The 26,053-nt window shown below is 36.3% G+C and overlaps 1 protein-coding gene across 14 annotated transcripts in view; it reads left to right on the top strand.

Annotated features, from left to right (window-relative positions):
• NTNG1 (netrin G1) overlaps positions 1-26,053 on the top strand; it is a 365,560-nt gene that overhangs the window by 287,648 nt on the left and 51,859 nt on the right. For 8 of the 14 annotated variants that reach the window (XM_063652406.1, XM_063652350.1, XM_054442081.2 and 5 more), the window contains exon 5: positions 3,794-3,820. In XM_063652406.1, coding sequence (XP_063508476.1) covers positions 3,794-3,820 — 27 coding nt within the window. Of the gene's footprint in view, positions 1-3,793; positions 3,821-14,695; positions 14,762-17,188; positions 17,249-26,053 lie in introns of all 14 variants that reach the window. The other 6 variants (XM_054442147.2, XM_054442105.2, XM_054442117.2 and 3 more) reach the window with 2 other exon arrangements.

Raw genomic sequence — 26,053 nt, 5'->3', positions numbered from 1 at the left:
CTTTCATTTTTTATCACTCTTTCTGAATGAACTTATCTAGTATCTTTCCTTCCTTCCGTTCTTTTTAATTTACCTGTCATCTCTTTATCTTTCCCAAGTATTTTTGAGGTTGCTCCAGAAGTGAATTTAAGCTAATGAAGCTTAAACTTCAGGATCCCTCACTGAGCTCCTTCTTAATTTATATATATGTATAATTTTATATTTTAATGTTAAGTTATTTTTCTTAAAGAGAAGTCACAGAATTGTACACATTTTATGTCCCACAAAGTCTGCACTTGCCCCTGGGTGTGTTAGGAAAAAAGACAAATACAAATAAGAGTGTCAAAAAATGGAATTTAAACAGAAGATCCGAGAAAAAGAATAGAAAGAAAATATGCCAAACACTAAATGCTAAACAGTTTCCCCAGCTGAGCATCAAACTGAGCTCTGAGTTTCATGGAAGGCAAAGTGATAAAAGGAATTTGTACATTGCCTAACTCTTGTTATAAGAATGTTGCATGTGTTCAAAGACAAGATGTATTATTAGTGTTAACAATTAATATCCATTAATCCTGAACTCTGAGAAATCTCAGTGGAACACTTTATAGGGGATAAAATCACCCTTTGACCAAAAAGTGATGTTTTCACAATGATAGAAAGTTTCATGGAAATAAGTAATAAATTTTTGATCCAATATACATTGAGCAACGCTTATGTCATCAGACATTGTCCCAGGCAGATCCAACAGGTGCAGAAGGGAACAAGGCATGGAACTTGTGCCCTCAGATCTGTCAGGCAAACACATTTAAAAAAATGCAAAAACAAGTTGATAAATTGATCATGGAGGCCTGTACCAAATGCTATGGGATCACAAAGGAGAGAGTAGCTAACTCACGTCAGGGATGTGGAGGAGGAAGGAAATAAATAACTTCTGAGCTCAGTTTCGAAGGTAATAATATTCTTTACATGGTAGTTGTCACTTCACAGAGAATGCTAAAAAACTGCCAACATGTGCCTAGACAGTTTTCCTAAGCACAATCTGACTCTCATTCCTGTGGCTTTTAGACATAGTCACTGTTTGTTGTAAGATGGAATTGCATTCATTGATTCATTCCTCACAAACCCCAAAGACACCCCACCGTTCATGAAATAAATTGTTGCAGTTCATTTCTAACCCTTTCTGTCTTATCCCCTGGAGTGTTTGAGGAATTTCTCCTGGCTTACCTGTAGCCTTTCTAGTGGATTTATGAGTTTATTCAATTCTTTATCTGTGGAGAACCACAAACAAGGTATTTGGACATTAAAATAAGAAGCATTAGAAAAAAATAATGATATTTTAAAATATAGTAGTGGACATCCCTTGGTGTTCAGACATTTTCAACTTCAAAGGTCTTTATTCAAATGAGCAGTTTAAAAATCTTTTCTAAGCAATTCCCATTTTACAGCAGAGGAATAGAAAAAATGACTCATCTGGCAGCACCTCAAAAAATTGTAAGCCACAAAATGAGGAACAGCCTGAATTTTAAGCAACCAATGTTAGGTAATAGAAAACATCTTCATGAGAAAAACAGAATCTCCTAATAGCCTTGCTTGGCGAGGTTTGGAAACTTGGAACAAACATTGCTCCCCTGCCCTGGTACCCCCAAAGGAATGAAAAAATTTCTGCATCTTTCTAAAGTATTCAGCTGCAGCAAATACTGCATCAAACAGTCTTGTGGCTTTCTTCTTCATTGTATCGTGCCAAACACCCTGAGATCTCTGCCTTGCATAATGCCTGGCCTTCTGGCACCATGTAAGTTTGTAAAGACATGAAAAGTCTCTTCCTGCCATCCCAACTTCCATTCTCTTCGGTGGATTACAGCAGGCAAGCAGTGCCTTGCAATGGAGCAGGATTTTCAATCATGGGGAAATTTGGAACTTCTGCAATTGATACTAAAATTGTGATGCTGCCATCATATCTCACTCAACAGAGGATTTGCAAAAAAAATAAAGATTCAGTATCGAGTCACTGTCACACAGCAGCAAAGGTAGTCTACTGAAGTGTCAGGTCAGGAATTCAGCAGTCCTTTGCAGAAATCACGTTCAGCTTGAGATTCATACGGTGGAGTTAAAACATGGACATGGAAATTTGGATTTCTAGTTTTGGTTGATCAGGAATTAAGCTGAAGAACTACAAATTCTGAGCATTTAAAATCAAGATATTTTTGTGTTTCTAATAACTAAAATTAAGACTTCATTCTTTCCAGGGTTTAAAAGACTCAGAGTAAGTCTTAATTTCTTATTCTCTCCTATCCACTAAAAAATAGGAAAATAGTTTTTGGTTTTAAAGAATACAAAGCTAGAAATCTCCGACCAAGCTAAAATGATTAGTTAAAATAAAACAAGGGCTGTTGTTCAAAGACAAATACTAAAATAGAACCTTAATGATTTTTGCAGTTACCACCTGTTACTATACTTCAGTGATGTGAAGAACAAGTCTGAACAACTCATTAACAGCTATCGTTTATTGGCCGCATACCATGTGTCAGACATTTTTATGGATTATCTCATTCGATCCTCATGGCAGCCCTATGCAGTAGATCTTATTAGCCCTTTTTCAGATGAGGAAACAGTGCAAAGAAGCTGGCAGACTTGCCTAAAATCACCCAGCAAGGCAGTATAAAGCAGAATTCTCACTGAGTTCTGTCTGATTTCCATCGCATGCTCTCCTACCCAAATTAGTGGTGAAGATGTAAATCTCTGGCTTTTAATTAACAGCATCTATCATAATGTGGCTTGGTGAATGAGCTATAACAATAATAGTAATCATAGCAAAGATGGACCTAGTACATACTACCTGTCAAGCAATACTCTGAGTGATTTACATCTATCAGTTTATATAACTCTTGCAGCAACCCTAAGAGGTAAAAAACTGAGCTACTGAGGGCAAAAGCAACTTGCCCCGAAGTCATGTGGTCAGTGAAAATTTAGGAGTTGGAGTCAAGCATCAGACTCAGAGAGCCTGGCTTCTGAGCCCAGACTATTGGTCACAGCACTATAATGCTAGGTTAGATACAGACTAAATTCATGTCCACATTTATACCAAGTCCAGCCATATTCTGAAATGGCTTCTCTACCTTAGCACAATTTGTGAATTAAAGTGAAAGCTGAAAAATCGATGAAGCCCGTGATCAATATACACAACCTAATGTATTCTTGAATTATTCTGCTCAATTAAGTTTCTATTACAGAGTTTAATCCACATATCTGACAAGTAAAAGAATAAAAATGATAGTTATATGAAATTAATCAAATAAAATGCCAAGTGATTTTCAACAGCTAACACATGAATCTCATAACACATTTTAAAAGGTCTATTGCATATGCGAATATATTTGCACAGGTCCATAGAGTGTATATTTGGTACCCTGTACCCATAACTTAAGCCTGGTTTAATATCTAGTTTGAACCACATACAAATGTTCATTAACCTTATAGGGAAACACAAAATGTTGGATGTCAAAAGGCTTACTTGGACCAGATGCCGAAATGAGTATTAACTTCCCAACTCTGATGAGCCCAGGAGTTCTAGAATGAAACAAAATGGTTTCAATTGCTGGAAATTGTGTGTGTGTGTGTGTGTGTGTGTGTGTGTGTGTGTGTATAAAATGTGTATATGCATATATACGTACACATGTATTTTGTGTGTGTGCTAATTTCCTAATAGTCTGAATGTTATCAAGTGTCAAGTTTCTAAGATTTTTATATTAAGTTAAAGATGTTATGTACTAATAAATAGCTAACAGCTTTTCTTTATTGTTTTCTTTCTCTCCAGGTATCCCCAGTATTTCCAGTATTGGTAGTAAGTAAAAACAAAAACAAAAACAAAAAAAAACCACCAAACCAAGTCTAGGCTAGCTTTGCTTTGTTGTTCCGCTCCTCAGATCTATTTTCCCAGTGTCCATTTCTGATGTAATAAGGTATTTTCTTTGTGAATTGCATTTTTGTGTTGGTTTTCTGCACAGATTTGGTGAGAACACAGATAAAATTATTATTTGTGCATAACTCCATGAACATGGCAGTGCTACGACTTTTCTGACTACTCTTAACCAGTGAGGGCTACCTAGACTCAGGTGCAATTCCTTAGATAATCATCATCATTTAGCAAAAATATAAGTAGTCCTATTTATCCATACTTAGTAACCAACAAACAAATTGAACTCTCTCTCTTAGACTGGATTTGGATGTCTAACATAATTTTAAAAAGCAGAAAATGAAAGCCAATGAATGCCTTGGGTATATGCATTAGAACCCAAGAAAAAGTCCATGAAACCAAGGGGAGGGAATTTTGTTAATGCATTAAACTCTAGATTTTGTGAAGGCCTGAAACAGGCAAGTTTGTGATCAGTAGTCTTTCTGGAGAGATAAAGGATAAAGAGAATCTGTACATTCATTTCTCCCTCCTAAAATACAATGATCTATGTCTTCTTGACTACTTAGCTTTGAGTTTGATATAGAAAGAGTATAAAAAAATGTGCAGAATTTGGGAGTGAGAGTACTAGAAATTCCTTTGATAAATCTGTTAGTATGAATCTAAGCAATTGGAGAGAAACCCCCCTTCAACCATCTATAGAACACTTCTCCAGCATCACTACAAAGAACTGTCTTCCAGCTATCATGGGAGCACCAGGTGTAGCTCCTGCTTCATGTGTAAAATAATGGTGCCCTCATGCCAAGCCGGAAATTCGCATTAAGAAAATGCCCAGTAACTTTACAGAGCAAAATTTTACATATTTTTTATATATTGCACCCTTTATCTCTAATGGCTAAAATCTTTGAACAACTACTAAGTAACTGATTAGAAATAAATTACTGAGGAAGCAAGATTATGCATGGTAAGCGGAGAGAATTTTCACTGTAGTGTCACCCCCTCACAGGCTTGTGTCATAGGTGCTGTGCCAGGCAGGGTGATCGCAGTGTAAATAGCCATTGAATAATTGCGATTCCCAGCATCCATCTAAAAAGCAATACTCTGATAATTTGGATAAAGCAACTTCCTGCTTCTTATAAATGCGCAGTCAGGTTTCCCAATTTATAAATCAACCCAGTTTACTTGAGCTTGTGAATAGGCCTGGACACTGATTTGTTAAGCGCTAGATGTGGTAAATGCCATGAAAATTGGCCACTTTGTAAATAGAAGTGTTCACATCCATTTAGAGATACCAGCCTAATGCTACAGCATCGTCTTTGTGATCTTGTTGAAACAGCATCAGTGTTACAAACTTGCAAATGAAAACCTTCAGCTCTAATAGTCTAATTTTTCTGCTTTAGCATCCCCCTTGGCATTTGCCTAACTATATATACCCCACAATGTGCTCCTTTCAGGCCTTGACAATTGCATTTGCACGTGCATTTTAGTGCAACAGGGAAGCAAGTAGAAGCAAGCTGACACAGATTATTGAGGGTGCTATAGTGATCTGGCCTGTCAGAAGTTTCAGAAATGGATGGATGGAAAAGTAGTTCTTTGGCGTTGGGGTGTCTTTCCGTTTGGAGTGTCAGTTGTATGTTGCATGGCCCCTCTAACTGTACTGCTCACTCGACATCCCATTCGGCCGCCTCCACCACATTCCCCATATCTAAGCATCAGCAGATGTTGACCTTTTACACACCAAATCAGGAAATTTCTGTTTTGTTTTGTTTTGTTTTGAAATCAGTGGTGACCTGAAAGGATGCTTCGTTGTGCCTTTGAAAAAAATATATTAACCTTTATTATCAAGAACCTAGGAAAATTTACTCCTAATAAAAACCCTCTGACTAAAAGTGATATTTTGGACTTTCCCTTCAATATGCCTCTGGCTGTTCTGCTTAGAATGCAATGGGTATTTTCTCAGATTTCCAGCAAGCAGGATATAAGAGCTTCCAGAGGTCACCCAACATCACACATGACTAGCTTACCTGTTGCCTGGCTTTTAAGGTAAAGAGTTACAGTAAAACCATCAAACGTGATTGTATCTTCTAGGCTGCTTTAATGGCATTTGAAAGTTCCTTCTTTGTGGGCTTATAAGGTGCTTGTTGTGTGCACTCATGGATTCCTTTCCTCTCCAAAGGGCAAGAATTCACACGTAGATGACACTGCCTGTTCCAGAGGGCAGGGGAATGGGGTTTTCAAGGTGCAAGCCAGAGAAAAGGAAGCTGTTTGGATATTTAGCTAAGTTATGAGTGTTTGCCAGTGCTTTTTGCATTACCCCAAAGAAGGAATCAATGACTATAATTCCACTAACTATATAGAAAGATACCATTATAATAGATGTAACACCCATGAGACCCCGATTATCACAGCATAGCTCAAGGAAAATAAATGATGTATATTATCGATGTAGATTATTGATGTAAATAGCCATCAGTTTACATATATATTCTGTATACACAGTGATTAAAGGTTTTGGAGCCCTAATAAATTTCAGTATAGATCTCAAAATGCCAACGCCTGTATTAAGGTTCAAATGCATGGACAGAGGGGTCATCCTTTCCGATCATCTGCTAAAAATGTTTTTGAAACAAATTTCCCATTAAGGTCATTCGTACTTGCTGTTGTCTATCTATTAACAAGTAGGTTTCCCATAATCCTAAGGATACTTGACTTAGAACTCAGTCATTCTGATCTGCTTTGACCATGGCTGAAAAAATGCTGGTGATATTGTCAGCAATTAATGAATCCCAAAATAAATCTGTAGCCTTTGAGACTTATGTCTTCACTTTACCTGATGTGGTAGGAATTCCTTCAGATTGCGTTTTTTAATAAAGTATATTATGCACTTATAAGTAGAATTCATGATTTTATCCAAGTGAATATTTGTTGCTGCTGATAATCCAAAGTAATAGTTGGCTTGGTGTGGGTGTTTTTGTTCAAGTGATAAACTGATCATTACCTTCTAATATATATCATCTGATCTTTGGTCCTGAAAAGCAAATGATTACACAAATTATGTTAAACATTATATTATAAAAAGCATAATTAGACCAGCAAGAATTGGCCTAATGTGCAAATACATTTGTGTGGGTGATTATCACTTCTTACAAAAGCAAATGACAGATGAGTCAGAGGTTAAAGTTAAACTATTCACAAAACAAAGATCACATCAAAGAAGACCATTTCGAACTCTTGGAGTTTTGAAATAAATAGAATTTTTTAAATAATACAAACAAAAGAAAAGAGAGATGTAAACATTTTGTGAACCTGACTCTAGATTATTTCCTTAAATTACTTTCAAATGACTGTTTGAAAGTATGTTATATGAAGCATAGAATACTGAGGAAGGTGTTTGGCTATTCCTCTCCTGTCCCCCACCCCTAACTTATTCAATTTAAAACAACAGTTCACTTAAGGGAAATAGCTAATTGTCCTGTTTTATCTCATAATAAGCAGTGTCTTCATCACAGAGTTAAAAATTCATCTCTAATTTGATTTAGTTGGCAAGGCCATTAAACAAGGGAAGTGCTACCTGCAGGGATCTATCAGCCTGTTGAGGAAGCCCAGAGATGTTTTCATACTTGAAAACATTTTATGCCAGTTGGAGACCTTGTAAAAGTTGTTTTCCATACAGCATCCAAATATTTTTGTGCAGTCTTGATTTATTGTAGAAACCTGGATAGTGAAGAAAATAACAAGGTTAATCATTTTCCCACCCAAAGGTTATTAATAATCACATTCATGTTATACAGAGAGCTGCAGTGTTTGTTTGGGGTTTTTTTTTCCCTTTGCTGTAATACTTCTAAATCCCCCAAATAAAAGTTTCATTTGAATTGCCCTTTAACTAATTAGGTTTTATGTAATGAGGAAAAAATTATCAGGCTAGTGTAGCGATAGGCAAATTGCATGGTGTGCTACATTAATTTTGAACTGTTTGCTGATGTTCTAGAAGGAAAGCTAAGGTCCCAGGTGAAATGCCTTTGGGACTATCATGTACCCAGTATCCTCATCACAAAACCATTTCATATTTGTGTAAATGGCATTTCACATTCATGAAATCTTGTGGTTATCCTAAAATTGAATGAACATTAGGACATAGCTGCCTCTTTAATCCTGAAGAACAAATCGAATATTCCAATGGAGGAGCTGAAATAATCTCCTACTTAAATGTTTTTTTTAAAATCCAATAAGTTTACCAGTCTTTATTGACAACAATTGCCCACCTTGAGCAAATTAACTTTATCATGTATTAGCGTTTTCCCAGGTGACCTTACAATGTCAAGCCACTTTTTTTTTTTTTTTTTTAAGTGTGAGCTGATATCTCTGCCTTTGCCAGTTATCTCTGTGGGGTCAGGAAATTCCTAGCTTAAGCAAAAACTTGCCAAGATCTCCAAAAGGTTTCATTTGATGAGACTTTAGACATGTTAACTATGAATTCCTGTACTGTGCCAGTTACTTCAAGGATGTGACTATCAATTGAAGTCTTCTTGGACTATCGATGGAGAGCTGTCCAACTAACCACACCACTGCCTAGAAAAAGTAATTGTAGGGAGGTATTCCCACGTCTACAGAATTCTGTTTTACAAATGGTGAATCTGAGGTTTAGAGTGGCCACATAACTTGCCCAATGCAGTACAACCAGGAATGCCTATCTGGCTGCAAAGGCTACACTCATAACATTATACCAAGTGGAAGAGATTAGAAAAGAAAAATTCTAGATTAATTGACTCCTACCCTAGACATTTTCCAATCCATTACACTGTGCCTTAGAAGACCTGTTGATCCCATTTCTATTCAGGGAACTGTAGAGTCCTGGAGAAAAATCAGAGTTCATTTTCGGATTCCTTATTGTGTTGTCAGCTGGAGAACTTACAAGCATGGATGGTGTCTGAGGACAGGGATGGAGGACTGTGACCTCCCCCTTTCAAAATATACTATTCCTCTACCACCAAACATCCTCAATATATTGAGGAAGAGAGAAAATGTATAGATGTCAGATATTTTATAGAACATGAAACAGTTTGTGAAATTAGCTATGCAAATTGTGAAGCATGCTTATGCCTACTCTGCGACAGTAAACCAAAAATTTTTCTTCATCAAGATAGTTGCTTATAACAAAATAAAATTCGATATGCCATCTCAAGGAGAGCTCTGCCAATATCACTCTAAACTCTGTTTTCCCCATCTGTTTAATGATGGTGTGTTTCTGATAGTAGGTAGTTGCTGCGAAGATGGTAAGATTACCTCCAAGCCTCTGGGGATTTCTCCCATAGAACTTTGGAGTTTCCTGTGGATTTCTTTTCTTTTCTGTTTTTTTGTTTTATTTTGTTTTGGTTTGTTCATTTTTTTTCTTTTTTTCTTTTTCTGAGACGGAGTCTCACTCTGTCGCCCAAGCTGGAGTGCAGTGACGCAATCTCAGCTTACTGCAAGCTCCACCTCCTGGGTTCACGCCATTCTCCCACCTCAGCCTCCCAAATAGCTGGGACTACAGGCTCCTGCCACCACTCACGGCTAATTTTGTTTTTGGATTTTTAGTAGAGACAGGATCTCACCATATTAGCCAGGATGGTCCTGTGGATTTCTTTCTGGGCATCAATAATGCTATTTCCGTCCCAAATGCGGTGTGTGCTTAAAAATTTTTTTTCAAATAAAAAAATGCTATTTCTAGATTTCCTCAGGAATGACAGTAGTGACTGTATAAACCCAAAGGGACCTTGTAATTTTATCTCCACCAGATAGTTTCCTCATATGCCAGGGAAGAAGAATGTTTAAGGAAGGTTCACTAACATCCTCACAGCAGTCGCACATCATATCATGGTGGTACCCTGTTTCTCACAGGTTGCCATATTTTAGAACCAAAAATTATGTAAGCATTAGTGTTGTTAGGAAACTTAATAAAAAAGCAACTCATCCACCTCATCATTTTCAGACCAGGCAGCCAAGTCTTAAATGAATTCCCTAAAAAATCTAAATAATGACAGAGCCAGGATTCCAGCTCAATGTCCAATTTCCAAACTAGAACTTTTTTCATTCTACCATGACATTAGAATTAACTTTCTCATTTATATAAATTAAACTAAAATATGAGATATTACATGGTAGACAATACTAGAAAAAAAAATTAGAAAACTTTTTCCTTAATGGGAAAGTTACATTTTACAATGTTCTTAAAGGCCATCCACAAAGTGACTTGAAAGCTGCTCAGTAAATGCCATGTGTGATAGAAGGCAACTTAATATTCTAAAGCAACTCTACCTCCAAAGCTTTCTTGATGTAAATAAAGTGTCTTTAATTTTCTGTTTCAAGCTTGCTTTGCAGCTTGACTCACTGGGATGTCAGCACTAGACAGTCAGGTTTAGCAATTCTATCATAGTTTTCTTCAACTTACAATGCAGTGAGCTTTCCTTGGGTGCAGAAGAGGAAAATATTTCCTTCCAGAGTCTAATTTTTATAACCAAAGTCTCAGTTTTTCTCATTCATGAAAACTGATTTCAAGTGCGACCACTAAATTGTCATGTAACAGTTTGGGGATGGGTTCTTAAAAAAAATGGAGAAACTACGTATTTGATTCATATTCTAAGCTGATGTGGTTCTAAACCAAAAGAAATTTAGGAATTACCATTTTCAGATTAAAGGTTAAAAATCAAATATTGTCCACAGTATTATAAAATAATTTGTATTGCTTTCTGAATAATAGTAATTGATAGAGGCCCTAGAATTGGATTATTCTCTAAAGTAAGCTATATCTTAAGAGATCTTTTTAACTTATCGGATCACTTGGTTTAAGAACAATTGATACTGAAAAAAATAGAGGAAGACATTATTTTCCTACTTCAAGTCAGTAACTGTTTATAGTACAGCAATCTGATTTTTATTTACAATAGCAACCACAAATAGAATGAGCTAACATTTACTGAATGCTCACTACGATGTCAAGCAAATATTAACTCATTCTGTCTTGACAACAATGAGTAGCAGACAGTGTCGTTATCTATTCCATTTTGCAGATGAGAAAAGCTAGGCACAAAGAAGTTAAGGAATTGTCCAAGTGGTGGAACTGGACTTTTAACCCAGCCTGAGCTCTATTTACGTGCACCATATCTTAAATACATTTATCCTAAATAGATTATTTTCTAGGCTTCCCATAGATACAATCTGAAAATTCAGACTAATAATAGCAACTGAAAGGCATTTCAGATATTTTATTTTTTAAAGGAGGCAGTTGTGGAATAAGTGATTTTGGTCTCCATACTACATATGTAGACATAGTCTTTGGAGCCTGATCAGGGAGATCCTCAAGACAAATTCAGTCAATTTTCCCAAAGGTATGGAACCAGCATCCTTAAGAAGAAGTGATTTCCATAAAAAGCTATTCTTGAATGATTTGTCATTTACAAGCATATCGTGATCCTTCCCCTCACCCTTATAATAATTTCTCAATTCAGTTTGGGTTTCACCAACAGTCAAAAGGTCCATAGTCAAGGCACGTAGGGATAATTTCCTCATCACGCAAGGAATTCTTAATCCACTAGATTCTCCAAATGGCATATGCCTCATATATACAGGCGTCACCCTTCCATGAACTTTACCATGATGCTGCTGGGCCATGAGAAAACCACTGGAGTGATGGAAATTGTCAGCTGAGAGAAACCTTAGAAATCTCTTATCTGGCATTCCTGTTTTACAGATAAGGAAAGTAAAATCCGGAGAAATTAACAGCCAGATAGCTCCTCAGTGGCAGAACGGGGATCAGACCTCTCATCTTCTGAATCCCAGTGCCCTTTGCCTTGTAACAAAACACCACTCTGAGACATTCATATTGACACAAAGATTTTCCCTAGTTGATTTGTGGGAAAAAAATGAAATTAATACATTCTACAACAGTTCATACAAAGAAGCAATACAAATATTGTTGATGTATTATAATTTGTTTTCCATTGCTAAGAATTTTTCTCACTAAGAATTCTCAGAAGCTTCATGTTCTACAAAAACTTTCATTGGAATTGGATGTGATAAGATAGAATTGCTCTCAGACATACTATTAAAGTAGCCTCTAATATGCTTAATTTACTTCTGGGAATTAAATGTTAGTAATATTTGTTGAGCATTTACTACATGCTAAGGTATTAGAATAAAAAGTAAAATTACTCAGAGAGTAATTGGCTAATTTTAAGTTGTTTTCTTACTTGGCCTTGCAATTATAAAACAAAATACATTTAAAAAATTAAGATGAGATATTAACTTAAAAAGTCTCATGATGGCCAAATGTTAAAATGTATATGTGCAGTCAGTAACAGACTATAGGAGTTTAGAGGCCACAAATTTCAATATCCATTTTTACAGGATAACATTTTTCCTCCCAAGGAAAATGCAGAGCACATAAAATTTGTCCCACTGGAGATATGTATGGATTTGATCAGGATTTTCATATGATGGCTGCTGGTGGTTCTGAGTTTTAGTAGTTTAAGGAGGTTAGGCATTCTACATAATGAAAATTATTTGAAAAAAATGTCGAATTATATTCCCAGGCAAACACAAAGGCTTCCCCCGCCCAAGAAAATATTTTAGGTACACAATACAGAAGACAATTATATTCTCAGTAGAAACAGATTGTAAGTGAGGTGTCTATCTTGATAAGTCCATACAGGTCAAGAAGTCTCAGCAATTTGAAAGTAGAATGGCCTACATTAATTTTTTAAATACATATAAGAAGATCCATAAACTGGAACCTCAGCATCCTGGGGGAAAAAAATCATAAAACACTAAGAAAGGAGTTATACTAAAATACAGGCACAGACAAATATTTAAAATATTAGTATATGAAATAAAGTTTAATTTATAGTGTTATTTTTCAGAACTCATTTCTAAAATTGATTTAATATAAAATTATTATCTTTACTTAAATTTCTTGGCAAAGCTCAATAACAAAATAATAAATCATACCAGTACTTGCATTTCATCAAGACAAACAAGTCACTACTTAACATTAAGCTTGCAAACTTCACTCCCACTTAAGACCTATATTTGTTTCTGCACAGAAAAAGATGGAGAGAGCTAGTTCACCAAACTAAGATTGTCTTAATTTGATACTAATAATACAAATACATTTTTATGTAAAACCACACCAATACTTTGAAAGCTTTATTAAATAAAACAGTTTCTGGGAATACAGACAATATTAATTTCCTCAAAACACAAATTTATAGTTTTTCAAAGCTGATCATCACAGATCAAATAGGCTTGTCCTATTAATTCAATATCTGCCATTCAATATCTACCCATCATCAAAATGCTCAAGTGAAAAGCAACATTCAGTCAATTGACTTACATATTTTGCCTACATGTTACCAAATATTTATTTATTTAATAACACTTGAGTACAGATGTGGAAAATTATTGCATTCTTTCTTCATTCATAAATTTTCATAGATATCATCAAGATTGCCTTTGCCTTTGTGGATATATGTATGAGAACAGAGCGAAACAGAGCAACAGTTCTGTTGGCTCTATCAGGTCAGCTTTTCTAACAAATATTTAAAAAAGCAAAGTTATAGTGCAAGTCTCTTGTCTCAGAAGAATGCACTATAATCTAATTATGGAGGAAACAACATGATAATACCTGTTTACGGTAGCATAGCCACTTGATATCTATTTCTCAATTATCAGATATTTACTGAAGCCCTCTATAAGGCTTTGCCCTTCTTCAAAGAGATCCAATCCAATTACAGAGGTGAGAAATCGACCTATAAAATTTTAACTGGCAGTATTAAAACTCATGCCTGTCCACGTATCAGTGAGAAAACAGGAGCACTGAAAGTAACAGGTTACAGAAATTTAGAGCCAAGAGCCGTCCTTACGGACCTGGGTGGTACCAAAGGACAACAAAAGAGATGTGGTTTTGAGACTGGACTCAATAGATGGTAGGATTTTCATCATAAAATAGCTGCTTTAATAGTCATGCCCTATGCACCTTCACAAAAATAGTTTAAAAACATTAAATCCTAGCCTGGCTGTTCTGCCTTCCATAACTGGAAGACACAAATAATACCAAGACATAAATAATACCAATTCTTAAATTAATTAATGCTTTTATTGATTTCTGCATTGAAATCAATAACTCTGGGAACATATTTTGAGGTAAAGGCATCATAAAAATACATACACACCCATACATACAAACCTTAAATACAACTGGAAGCATCTTGGACTTTTCTCCATAAGCCAAAACCACCAGTTATCCCTCTTTCCTTTTCTGAGAAACTACACATATAAAAATAGGAAATATATCCACTCCTTTTCAGAGATAATGGCTCACACTTAAAACATACCCAGAAGAATCCATCACAAAAGACGAATGCAACCAGTTCATATCTGTAAATATAAATTGAGGAGAATGGAATCCTCAAGTGAGAAATTATTTCTTTAGTGTTATCTTCTAGTTTCAGGCACCAGCTTTACATAATGGTTTGGATTGCTGAAGTCCTTATTTGTATTTTTGTGTGTGTGTAAGAACACTCTACCTTATTTTAAAAGTAAATGTGTAGCTTTGTTAGGGAAGTAGCTATATATTTAATGTCCATTCAATGTTTTGGGAATCATCAATTGCTTGCTCTTGTTTGATGTGGGAGTCATGTTTTGTTTAAGTGCATCACAGCCAAGTTAAAGAGCAGATGTGTGGTTTGTGTCTTTATCCATATAATTTTCTGTTTAGACCAAATGACATTATAGCTGAAAATAACATACCCTGATTTTTCCTGATGCATGCAGATCCTCCAAAGTTTAATAGGATATGGCCGAATATTTCTTCCCTTGAGGTTTCTAACCCAAAACAAGGTAGGAGCATGTAAAATTCCTACTGACATAAAATCCCACGTGTTTGGGGGAAAATCCTATATGCCATTTTTAGCACAAAATAAGAGCATTATCATGAATGCTATGTCTTTGAAAGAATCATAATTCAATCTTTTTTTCTAATATGAAGAGTGTCCCAAAAATATTAGAGTGAAAGATGAAGGGGAAAATTAGATGGCATGGAAGTTAAAAAGCCCTTTACCAGATTACAATGAAGGTCAGTCAGTCCCAAGAGAAGTCTAGACTCCTGTTACCACCACAGTGTGGAGGACAAACAAGACTTAAAAATGTGTGAGTGGCACAGGCATCCTTTCAATGTCTTCCTCTTATTTTTAAGTCAACCAACTGGTACCTCAGTTGTACTGAGGGTCTGGGAAAATACATAGAGGTAGTATTGTGACACCTGACAGATCTGTTTTCTCTGACTATTGCTCCATATTGACTTGCAAAAATTTGGAGCAATCTGTCTCTTTCCCTTCCTCCTTTTTCCTCTCTTCCTCCCTCCCTTTAGCCTCTCTCATACACTCTTTCTCACTCCCTGTCTCCTCTCTCCCTCTCCCCCCTACCTCCTCCCTCCTCTCTCTCTCTCTCTCCTGTCTTTCACATCACAGTAAATTTTCCTTGTTGGAACTTTTCCTTTTATCTTCTTTATTAATTAACATTCATGTGTTCCAGCATTTAGAGCAATCTGTTCTCTTTCTGTCCTTAGAGCAGGAATTATTTTCTGACTCCTAATGTCAAAGAAGAAAAAGAAAAAAAAAAAAAAGAAAAAAGAAAACAACACTGATAGACAGAAATGTGATTACTCAGGAAGAAAGAGAACTTTTAAAGGCTGAGCAATAAACTTCATAAGCTGCAGTGTAATGTTAAATTTATATTAACATCTAGCCCATAGATATATATAGTCATGTATAAATAGGAATTTATTTTAATATAATATTGTATTATTTTGCCTTCTTCCTTCTTCAAAAAAAAGGCACATCTTTGGCTTCCACCTTCCTTAGTTATATACAGGATGTTCCTTTTGAACTCTAATGAATACAGATGGAAAAGGAAATGAGCAAAAGGAGGAACCAGGAAATAGCTGCTAAGCAAAACAAAATATATTAGCAATTTGTTGAGGAGTCAAATTGGAAGGGCTGCATTTTCAGTCCTTGATCAGAGTGATGAAATCTAGACTGTCCTAGATACATATATTACTAGCAAATAGAATTATCTTAATCATCTGCTCCAAATGAATTTTTTCAAGTTTCTGCATACGTATATGAAAGAAGAAATACAGATCAATCTCGCCCCTATTAGTATAATTCTAGGAGGATTCAGAAGAGGTTTAGTGGCTTTATTCCTTGGCAAGTTCAACGACAGCATCTTCAGTGAAATGTCACTCGGTATTTCCTATTGAATTTCATAGTTAACAAATTATACAACACAGGCTCTAAGACAACACTTCTCCACAGTGAGTTTTGAGCTGAACAAGATTATGCGTTGTTCAAAACCTGAAATAGGCCCATTTAATTATTTTGCTGTGTTGTCTGTGAGAGTCACAGGACAAAACACTTTCAGAAATATCATTATGTAATACCAGTTGCACTTTCTTAGAATGAGTTCAAATGAATCTATTGAGAAGCAGCACAGTTGAGCAAAGTGCTTAAATTTTGAAATGTTAGCGAAAGGTGCACTTTGTAGCAGAGGCCAGTTCTATGCAGCCATAATTTATCTTGTCAGCGTCTGCAAAGAACATCAGGCTCTATTCTGTTTTGGCTATTTAACAAACAACTCTTCATGAATAATCGGAAAAGAAATGGCAGGCAAACATAGAGAGAAATCCCTGCCATTAACAAGCTGATATCATCAAAAAGGTAACAAATGCTGAGAAGACTACAACTTTTAAAGGTATATGTGTTCAAGGTGACTCTGAGATAGGCCTAAATGCTGCTGAATGGCTGACTATTGGGACTGACTATGTTCTAGGATGCCTAATTAGTTCAACAAAAATAGTCTAAATGGTGTATATGTCATATAGTTTATCATGACACAGAATGTCATGGTGAACCCAGGCAATGATAATGTCAACTGACAACACAACTCCTATTTTAAAAGATTGACAGTAGGGGATGCTACTATCCATATTGTTATGGGAACAATCCTTGCTTCACTGGATTCTTGATTTAAATGGTAATTATTTTTCCCTCTGAAAAGAAAACTTCTAAATTGTATTACTGACAATGTTGAACCATTGTCAGCCAAATACAAGCCTTACTTTGTGATTGAAACAAACTCCCAGAAACAACAGATACAAATAGTCTCTTAATTTAGGGCTGTTTTCAAGTGGGTTGGTGATAAGTTATTACAGTTTGAACGTTTCACTATTGTTTCTAATTTACTGTTCATTCTTTTAAACCTATCCAGTTGCTCCCAAATTAGCTTTGTCAACAGTTTCTTCTGTTCAAGTTGCAAACCACAAGAGAGGTAGGAATTCTTGGATTCATACAGTGATTTCATGGTGTTATGTGTTGTGAAACATTGCACTGTATGAATCTGGAATATCTGTGAAGTGTACCCATCAGCTTATTGGTGAGGCATGTTGACTGATATCAATCAATGCATCGAATAGTACTGAGAATCATCTGTAAGAACAAAAAATGCTTCACTCAGAAACTTGACTGCAATTAAAAATGCTACATTTGTTTTCTGAAAGATTCATGTGTGAATAAGAATTACAATGGTTGAGGTTCCTGTTTAGAACACGAATGTTAGAGCACTATCATGGATACTCACTTGCATTGAAAATAAAGAAACCCACTTATAGTGAGTTTCAAGGATGCTTTTCATGAGACCAGAATGGCAGGTTCCATGTATGGTGCCCATTTCACTTTGTGACAAATGAAACACCTTGGAATTTATGCTTCCAAAAAATTGTTTTGAATAACTTTGAAAAACACAAGTGAAGATCTGCACTGGATTAAGTGTTGCTTAGGATCCAAAAATAATAGTTATATTACTTTCTTTAAATGAAAGTGAGCAGCATCTCATCTGTGACTTATGAATGGCCCATTCCAGCTAGCATCTGTCATTCACAGAATGAAGATTTTTCAGGAAACATGAAGACTTCTGTTTTTATTTCACCATTTTTTCTTTGAATGTCCTGTGTAACAGGTGTGTCTTGTTTTCCACCCTTGACTGTTGGGCATATGTCACGTTTTGGTTTTGGTTTTGGTTTTTTCATAAAACACCTCTTACAAAGAAACACATTTATTAATAAAATCTGAACTTAGTTTGACCCATTTGGTGAAAATGACCATAATGTTTTCCTATTCCTTATTGAATTTAGTCATTTCCTAGATTTTAATCAATGTTGAATTTGTCCTTCCGTGGCATATAGAGAAAAAGTGGAAACTAGTCAGGAAATGGGAAAAGGGAAACCAAGAGTATTTAAACCATAGGTCAAAATTTTCTCAAATGTGCTTTTAACCGTGGAACATAGAAGATGCCAATTTGGGTTGAGGGGAACCCAATTAGGTTTGAAATTTTGGGAAATAAGTCCTGTATGAGAAGAGCAGATGCAGGCTCAGACGGTAACAAATCAATTTGGGTATGTGGTGTGTCATATAGGCAGTCACTGAAGCCACCATAGGGATGCCATATGGAAAGAAACAAAGGAGGTGAAGGAGAAAGGAAGGAAAAAGCATGTACAAAGTTCATCTCTTTTCTGTCATGTCAAGCGTGCTGGATATACAAGAGGCCTCTGAACCTGGAATTTGAACCTGCATCTCTAGTTCCTTGAGGACACAGCACCAATGAGGTCCAGACATATTCCTGGGGGCAGGGAGAAGCTAGCCAGTTGAGATAGACTTACCAGAGACAAATTCACATCATCGTCAAATGATATGTGTGGAAGAGCTTCAACAGCTACGTAAGGATGCAAGACAGGGTGGTGGGTGGGGAAAAGACAAAGAAAATGCTAGAGCCTCTTAATTCCCAGAATCACTCCATTTAATGCAGTGAAGGGAAAATTCTTTTTAGAGTTCCAATTCCTTCACCTTTGAGGTCTTTTTCTCAAATTCTTTCTTTTTGAATGTCTAAAATGAATTTTAATCAGCTCTGGATTTGAATTAGCTTTCCTCATTTGGCCAAAAAAAAAGAAAATCTACCTGTTCTAATTGTGCCACATTCATTGTATTTTATGTTATATTTACAGAGACAATTTACTAATGTAATTATAGGCAATGTGGGGAATAGTAAGAACGAGGATGCAAAAGAGAAATTGAATCCCCTCCTCTTAGTAACATTCTTTTTCTTTCATTCTCTGTGTCCAACATCTTGATTTCCTGGAACTCTTATCTGTCCAGGTCTTCCCCAGCCAGTGTCGGTCAAAAGGAACCTTTTAAACCTTAGAGGAGACTTGGTCCTTTCTTTATCTAGAAAGTCAACTTTGAACCCTTCCCCTTATAAAACACCTCTAGCCTTCATTGCTCTTAACTGTCTAGGTACTACGTACTTTACCACAACTGCCTTCTATGCTTCAATATATAATATATATTACACATATATAGTATTTTTTCTATCTTCCCACTAGAGCAATAGTACTCAATGGGGATGTGGGTGGATTTTGCCCCCCAGGGGACATTTGGCAATGTCTGGAGAAATTTTTGTTTGTCAGTTTGGGGCTTGCTACCACATCTAGTCATCTAGTCTGTAGATGGCCCAGGGATGCATCTGAAAAGCCTACAATGCACAGGACAGCCCCATTCAACAAAGTCATTTGGCCCAAAATGGCAATCGTGCCAAGGTTGAGAAACCCCACACTAGACTCTGAAGGCCTGGACCTCATTCCCTTTGTCTTCTGGTACATGATGGCTGTACATGGTACAGGGTAGTCCTCAATAAACATGTGTTGCCAATGGTTGCCATGCCACATTGTGTATACATACAGCTAAAGACCCCCTTTAGCTTTGCTTATACAACAGTAATAAAAGTTGTCTGAAATGCAATTTGACATTAAAAACTATGTAAAGCAATTTTCAGAAACCTGCTTTTTCTCTGCCTAAGCTGATCTGTTAATAGACATGTAGTGAACTCTCAGCTAAAATAATCACTAACTCAGCTGTAGCTTGTTCTGTGGCTACTGTTTTTCTAAACTCCTTAATATATAGGATATAGCCAGATTCTCTTCAGGAATTCAAATGATGAAGGAATGAATTAAACATAACTTTTCTCTGTATCTTCCTCTGTTCCCCAAAGGAAGGGATCTCAGGATCATCATTCATTCATTCATTTGACAATATTTTTTCAGTGCTTAGTGTATGCCAGGCAATATCTTAAGTTCTGTAGTTATAATTGTGCACAAAACAGACACAGTCTGCCCTTGAAAATCTACACTCAACTAGAGGGGGAGATATTATTTTTGCATAATACTTTTTGAATATTATAAATTCTATGAAAAAATATAAACAAAATTAGGAAATTGGGGGATTAGGGAATGTGGGTGGGGGCTATTATCTCAGATTAAATGGTCAGAGAATTTTTTTTGAGAAGACATTTTAAAAAGAAGTGGGGAAGCAAATAATGGAGATGTCTGGGGGTATTCCAGACCAGCAAGTGCAAAGGCCCTGGGAAGTGCTTGGTGTGTTTGAAGAGCAACATGGAGGCACTGTGCCATGAATTAGGAGGAGAGAGCTAGCAATGAGCCCCCAGGGAGGACAGGGGCCAGGTCACTAGAGAATGAATGAACTCCTCTTTTATTCTGAATAAGATGTGAAGCCATTAGGATGATGAGCAGAGGGATGTCATGACCTCACTAAAGTTTTGAAAGAGTCACTCTGTCTGCTGTGTGGAGATGACATTTTCACAAGGGTTGAGGCCAGAAGAACAGTTTGGGGACGATGGCAGTAATCCAAGTAAGGGCTGATGATGCATCTGAGTAAAAGGTGGTAGAGATGGTGAGAGGTGGAAGCTAAGCATTTGGAGGAATGGAGTAGTCATTTACTGAGACAGGGCAGGTTGGGTGAGTAGCAAGTTTAGGAAAGCAACCCAAGAGCTCCTCTTTGAACAAGTTAAAGTTGAAATGTTTATAAAACGTCCAAGTGGAAATTCTAGGAAGGCAGTGGCACACAATGGATGACTCTGAAGGGAGTCTCACTAATTAACTGGGGAGTCAGTCCACCCTGGAAATAACTATTTTGGAATGGCCCGCATATAGACCATGGGGTTGGGTAAAAATCATCTAGAGTGAATGTAGAGAACAAAGAGGTCCAAGGACTAAACCTTGAGACATTTGAGGAGATGAGGACAAAAAGCAAAAGAGAGAAAAAAGCAATGATGTGTAGGGAAGAAGGAGAATCAAGAGAATGTGGTGGCCCAGAAGCCCCCTGCTTCAGGAAGGATTACCAGGCAGATCTGGGGACCCCATTGAGGTTTATGGTCAAGAACTTCAAATGAGACTTGTTTCTAAATGGTTGGAGAAAAACTAGCCACATTTAGCTACTGGGATATGAGCATGAAGAGACGAAAAGTTGAATTTAAAAAAAATTAGATTCAGGGGGTACATGTGCTTGTGTGTTTCACGGATATTACATGCATAATGGCCGGGGACTGGGCTTCTAGTATACTTATCACCTAAATATTCGATATTGTACCCAGTAGGTAATTTTTCAACCCTCAAATGTCCCCCATTTTAGAGTGCTCACAGTCTATTTTTTCCATCTTTATGTCCATATGTACCCTTTATTTAACCCCCACTTATACATAAGAACATGCAATATTTGATTTTCTGCCTCTCTGTTAGTTCGCTTAGGATAATGGCCTGCAGCTCCATCCATGTTGCTGCAAATGACATGATTTAATTCTTTCTTATGTCTGCATAGTATTTCATGGTGTATATACACATTTTCTTTATTTAATCAACCATTAGTGGACACTTAGGGTGGTTTCATGACTTTGCTATCATACATAGTGCTGCAATAAACATATTACTGTAGTTGTCTTTTTTATATAATGATTTATGTTCCTTTGGGTAGATACCCAGTAGTAGAATTGCTGGGTCAAATGGCAGTTCTATTTTTAGTTCTTTGAGATATCTCCATACTGTTTTCCATGGAGCCTGATCTTATTTACATTCCCACCAACAGGGTATGAGTATTCCTTTTTCTCTACATCCATGCCAACATCTCTTGCTTTTTGACTTTTTAATTAGAGTAATTTTGACGGGTGTAAGATGGCACATTAATGTGATTTTAATTTACATTTCTCTGTTGATTAGTGATACTGAGAATTTTTTCATGTGTTTGTTGGCTACTTGTATGTCTTCTTTTGAGAAATGTCTGTTCATGCCTTTCCCAGTTTTTAATGGGGTTGTTTGTTTTATTCTTGTTGAGTTATTTGAGTTCCTTGTAGATTTTAAACATTAGTCTTTAGAGGCATAATTTCTAAATACTTTTCCCATTCTGTAGGTTGTCTGTTTATTCTGTTGATTATTTATTTTGCTGTGCAGAAGCTTTTTAGTTTAAGTCCCATTTTTTTATTTTTGTTTTTGTTGTATTTGTTTTTTGGGTCTTCATTATAAATTCTTTGCCTAGGCTGATGTGCAGAAGAGTTTTTCCCAGGTTTTCTTCTAGGATTTCTATGGTTTTAGGTCTTATATGTAGGTCCTTAATCCATCCTGAGTTAATATTTGTATAGGGTGAGATAGAGGTTAAGCTTCATTCTTCTGCGTATTGTGAGCCAGTTTTCTCAGCACTGTTTATTGAATAGGGTGTTTTTCCCCATTGTTTAGTTTTGTCCACTTTATGGAAGGTCAGAAGTTGTAGGGTATGTGGCTTTATTGTTGGGTTCTCTATTCTCTTCCATTGGTCTATGTGTCTATTTTTGTACCAGTACCATGCTGTTTTAGTTACTATAGCTTTGTAGTATAATTTGAAGTCAGGCAATGTGATGCCTCTGGATTTGTTCCTTTTGCTTAGAAATGCTTTGGCTTTGGCCATTTGGGCATTTGTTGGGGGGTTCCATATGAACTTCAGGATTGGTTTTTCTGATTCTGTGAAAAATGACATTGGAAATTTGATAGGAATTGCATTGAATTTTAGATTGCTTTGAGTAATGGGTGATTTTAGCAATATTAATTCTTTCAACCCATGAGCATGGGAAATTTTTTCATTTGTGTTGTCTACAATTTCTCCCATCAGCATTTTATAGTTCTCCTTGTAAAGATCTTTCACCTCTTCTGTTAGCTGTATTCCTAGGTATTTTATTTTACTTTGGGGGCTACGTAAATGGGATTGAGTTCTTAATTTGGTTTCCAGCTTGAATGTTATTGGTGTATAGAAATGCTACTGATTTTTGTACATTGATTTTGTATCCTGAGAGTTTGCTGAGGTCGGCAATCAGTCTAGGATTCTCCTACAGGATCTTTAGGCTTTTCTAGGTATATGATCATGTTGTCAGCAAACAGAGATAATTTAATTTCCTCTTTTCCAATTTGAATGCCTTTTATTTCTTTCTCTTGCCTGATAGCTCTGGCTAGGACTTCCTGGAGAGCTGAATTTAACCAGCATCAACTTTTAACTGGGATCAAGATTTCCTTATAATTGGAGGGTGGAAGGCCAAAGGAGTATATAAAAGGAAGTGATTATAAGGATTGGACTATGGATACTATATAAGAAGAAATGGGAGGTCATGGGAGGTCAGTGATTTGAAGAATCAAATCATTATTAAACTATTAATATCATCCCTTCAGAAACTTAGTAGGATAATGCACCTCAAGCTGTATCTTAATAGGTTCTGTGCCTGTGTGGAAAGACCAGGTATTAAAAAGTAGGAAATTAACAGAACACCAAAAAATAATATAGCAGTTTAAGAGTCATATTTGAAATACTTTGCCTTTATATAATACTCTCATGTTTTTCAAATCACTTTCAAAGATCTGTTTCTTATTTTATATTCTCAAATATATTATGGCCAGAGATGACAGCTTTATCAAAGTCTCAGAAGAGTACTAGAAGTCTTAAAAGAATCAAGTTATTATTAGCCATTTTCTACATTATAAAACATTTAAAGTATCCAATTATCATTTGAAATAAATTTATACTATTGTATGTTTAGCTGAATATGGTTTCTTATACAATTATTTATCATTTCCTTTCAAAATTAATAAATTAGTTTTTAAACAAGACCCATAAATAGTTAATGTCCCCAGAGAAATGTGTACTATTCATTAAATTCTGATAATAGTAGTGATAATATCACATTTAACATTTTTATAGAGATTCATGGAATGGGTCTTAAACTGTTGAACTTGGGTATCTTACAGATTTGGTTTTCTTACTCAGATAAAGCTTTGTCAGGTAGATTAAAGCATGTAGTTCTGGCCGTTGGGCAGACTCTACAGAATCCTTTAGGTACCCACAAAGGAACCATACTATGAAAAGTCACTAGCCTTATTCTCTACATTTCCCCAGCTTCATACCTTTTCCCACTCTTTACTCTATTCCTTTCACCTAAAATGCTCATTCCCTCCTATTTTGTTTTGTTTTAATAAACTCTACATGCCCTAAGGAAGATTCAGAGTGTGCATCCTGTAGGACATTTTTTCTAATTCCCCTCATGTTAAATGAAGTTCTCCTTCTACTTAGATTGCTTTGTGTCACTGTTTTTTTCTCTGCACATACTATTTTTTTCTGGTTATCTGAGCATATGTTGTCTTATTTACTAAATAAGCTTCCAGGCAACAAGCTTCTATGTAGCTGTAGAAATCTCCTAGATGAATTTTTGAACATAAAAGATACTTTTGAACAAAGCTCTGTTAATTAAATTAGATGTAACAAGAACCAACCCGGGTTAGGGAACCTGAAGAAGGACAGCCAATAAGAGACCTCTTCCAGAGGAGGGGACCCAGGAGCAGGGCTCTTATTGCCCCTCCTCAGGAATTCCAGGCAGTTCTCAAGAAGTCCTTGGGAAGCAATTAGGTTTGAGAATTGGGTTTCCTTCCTTCAACCACTGCTCTCAAAAGGCTGTAGTCCTGAAAGATTGTCTTGATTTCAAACTCTCAAACAGAGAAGGCTCTAGAAGCCTTTCTGACTTCCTCAGGAGTCAGTAATGCCAGTATAAACAACGCGTAACTCAGAGCGGTACAGAGGATTGGTGGGAAATGCTTGTTGTTTTACAAGAGATTTTAATTTAGTAATCTGTAACTCTATGATTATTGCTGGTAGTATTATTATTAACTTGGCATGCCTTTACTACTAAATTTATGTGGATATTTTCTTACACTGTCTCCTACGTTGGAGTCTCAAGGCCACCGTCTCCCAGTACTCTCCCTCTCCTCCATACTCGCCTCCCCTCTGACTTCTTCCTGTCCTCACACTCACCCTTCTCTCCCTGCGCACATACACATGGTGATACAGCTCACCTCAAATAAAGGAAGGGCCTTGGCTTCAGGATCCCCCCTTTCTTCTTGCCTCTCTTTTAGCAACTGGGGTCCCAAAGTTGCTGACACTGTTTCTGGTTATCTTCTACTCTTCACCATTTCCAGTATCCTCCTCTGCTTCTATCCAAATTTGATTTCGTTCCATCAGGACCTTGTTCTCAGCTTCCAGAATATGAACTTTTCTGATGAGTGGTAGCATATTAATTTTTTTTAAAGTTTAAAAGTTAGCCACCTCTTATTATTATTTACTTGACAACACTTACTCATTTTTACTCTGGTCATCAAAATATAATACTTGAAAAATTTTATATAGGCCAAAATAGTAACTCAACACCTAGCCAAGTTCTTGACACATAGGTAGACCAACTCAATAAAAATATTTACTGAATGAATGAATGAAAGAATGAATGAAAGTGTTCAAATAATGACTGTGCTTGGCTTTCTAGTGGGATAAAAGCGAGATTGATATTGATGCAAGAAATATTTTTAAACAAACAAAATTTGCAGTATCCTGGCTGACCTTCCTTATAAATGTCCAACTAGGCCTACCCTCATATTCCAAGAAGACAAAAGAGATACCCCACCTAGTTACCACTCACACTTCTGTGATAATTATTTCTACCAACAGAGACTTTGTCATTATCATTTATTTTAAAAAGGTTGAATTGGATTTACAACTTCTTGCTCTAGATGAGATGCAAGAAAGAAGAAATCTAGTCACCCTCCACCCTTCCCCAGCTACTCTCATGCTCTTCTTCATCTCCCTGTCTAGTCATTACCACCATCACTCCTAAGCCTCAGAGACACCTCTAACATTTTAGAGAAACCAAGGAAGAGAAAGGTGGGGTTGCAGT

Source organism: Pongo pygmaeus, chromosome 1, assembly GCF_028885625.2.
Source record: "Pongo pygmaeus isolate AG05252 chromosome 1, NHGRI_mPonPyg2-v2.0_pri, whole genome shotgun sequence".
In the NCBI taxonomy this organism is placed as follows: Eukaryota; Metazoa; Chordata; class Mammalia; order Primates; family Hominidae; genus Pongo; species Pongo pygmaeus.
Note: the sequence above shows the minus strand (reverse complement) of the source record. Positions and strands in the feature narration are given on the sequence as shown.